We start from the raw sequence: 1,395 nt of genomic DNA, 5'->3' as shown, positions 1-1,395 counted from the left end.
ATCGTCGTCTAGCTTGCTCCCTCACCCTCTCTTTAAGAAGTAAGGAGCTTGGACCCCTTGCACACAACCTCAAACCTTGAGACCACCACACTTCCCCACCCCATGCCTTCTATATCAGCTTTCTTCTCCGGAGCTGTCAGTAGATGAGCTCCCAGAGCCCTCACCCACAGAGGCATTCCCCGGTCCCCAACACCGGGGAACTCGGACTCTTCTCTCCACACCTGCCCAAAGCCACGCCACCCCCAACTTAGCGAGAGTGTCTGATGGTGGAGGGGAAAACTGAGGTCGTCCCCAGCGTGCTGGAGAGGAGGGAAGGACCTGGCGCCCCGAGGGCGACTCCGTAGGAGCGGGGTGGGTGGCCTGCGCGGGCGGGGTGGGTACTCACAGGCGCTCTGCGTTGCGGGGGATGCCCCGGGGAACGGCTCGCAGGCCCAGCCCGTGGCAGTCCACGCTAGCGGCGGAGCAGGTACACTTGGTGGGGCAGGCGGCAGCGGGGGGTCCGCTCAGGACGCTCACCAGTGCCAAGGCCAGCGCCAGGCGGGCGCGCACGGCGGCGCCAGCCCAGGTCCGCCGCGGGGCCATAGTGTGCAAGCGCCCGCGCCCAGAGGAGGCTGCCTGGCGCGGCGGGACACGAGGAGCCCGAGGAGGCGCGCGGGCGGCCTGGGGGGCGGGCGGCGGAGTTGGCGCGGAGGAGGGGCGGGCGCGGCGTTCAGGCGCACGGGGCGCGGGCGGAGCGGGGCGCGCCGGGCGGCGGCAGCAGCTCCATCCGTGGGGCTGGCGCTGCCCCGCTGCGCATCACTCACGGTGCCCAGGTACCGAGCGTCCCCGGGTCCCTCTGGGTCGCCGGCAGAGGTGCGAGCTCAGTCTGGGTCCTGGGCTGAGCGCCGAGGAACACGGCGCCCCGGGAAGTCCGGCTCAAGGCTGGGCTCCGGAGCACGGAGGCGACCAGGGCACGGGGTGGCCGGGAGAGCTGGCCGGCGCTAGCTCTCTCCATTCACTGAGCAGAGCAGACACCGGAGACGCGGGGCCCGGCCCTCCCGCCCCCCTCCCAAAACACCAGCTCCGCCTCCCATTGGCTGCGCTGCTTGTCACGTCGACTAAGTTGGGAACTTTGCAGGAGCAACCAAGAGCCCGGAGGGAGGAGGCGACAGGGGAGGTAGAGGGACCCAGCTGGGAAGGAAAGGAACTTGGTCGGGCGGACCCCAGGAACGACACATGGAAATTCACCCATTCTTGGGAGTAAAGGATAAAGCTTGTGGCTTTTTTTTTTTTAATTCCGGCACTGAGCTGTCTTCTCAGTCCCAACATGGAAGCATTAGAAAAGAGGCCTGTTTTTTTTAGGTTAAAAAAAAAAAAAACCAAGGTTGGACTAAGTGGAGTACTTACCCGAAGTCA

General features: G+C 65.8%; 1 protein-coding gene across 1 annotated transcript in view; it reads right to left on the bottom strand.

Moving 5' to 3' along the window:
- Positions 1–966, bottom strand: part of Slit3 (slit guidance ligand 3) — a 597,086-nt gene extending 596,120 nt beyond the window's left edge. Inside the window, exon 1 of the mRNA XM_013347495.2 lies at positions 386–966. Coding sequence (XP_013202949.2) covers positions 386–582 — 197 coding nt within the window. The 5' untranslated portion in view covers positions 583–966. The remainder of the gene's footprint in view (positions 1–385) is intronic.
- Positions 967–1,395: the final 429 nt, after the last annotated feature.

This window comes from Microtus ochrogaster, chromosome 7 (assembly GCF_000317375.1).
Source record: "Microtus ochrogaster isolate Prairie Vole_2 chromosome 7, MicOch1.0, whole genome shotgun sequence".
Classification (NCBI taxonomy): domain Eukaryota; kingdom Metazoa; phylum Chordata; class Mammalia; order Rodentia; family Cricetidae; genus Microtus; species Microtus ochrogaster.
The sequence above is the reverse complement of the archived record's forward strand: the minus strand, read 5'-3'. Positions and strand labels throughout refer to the sequence as shown.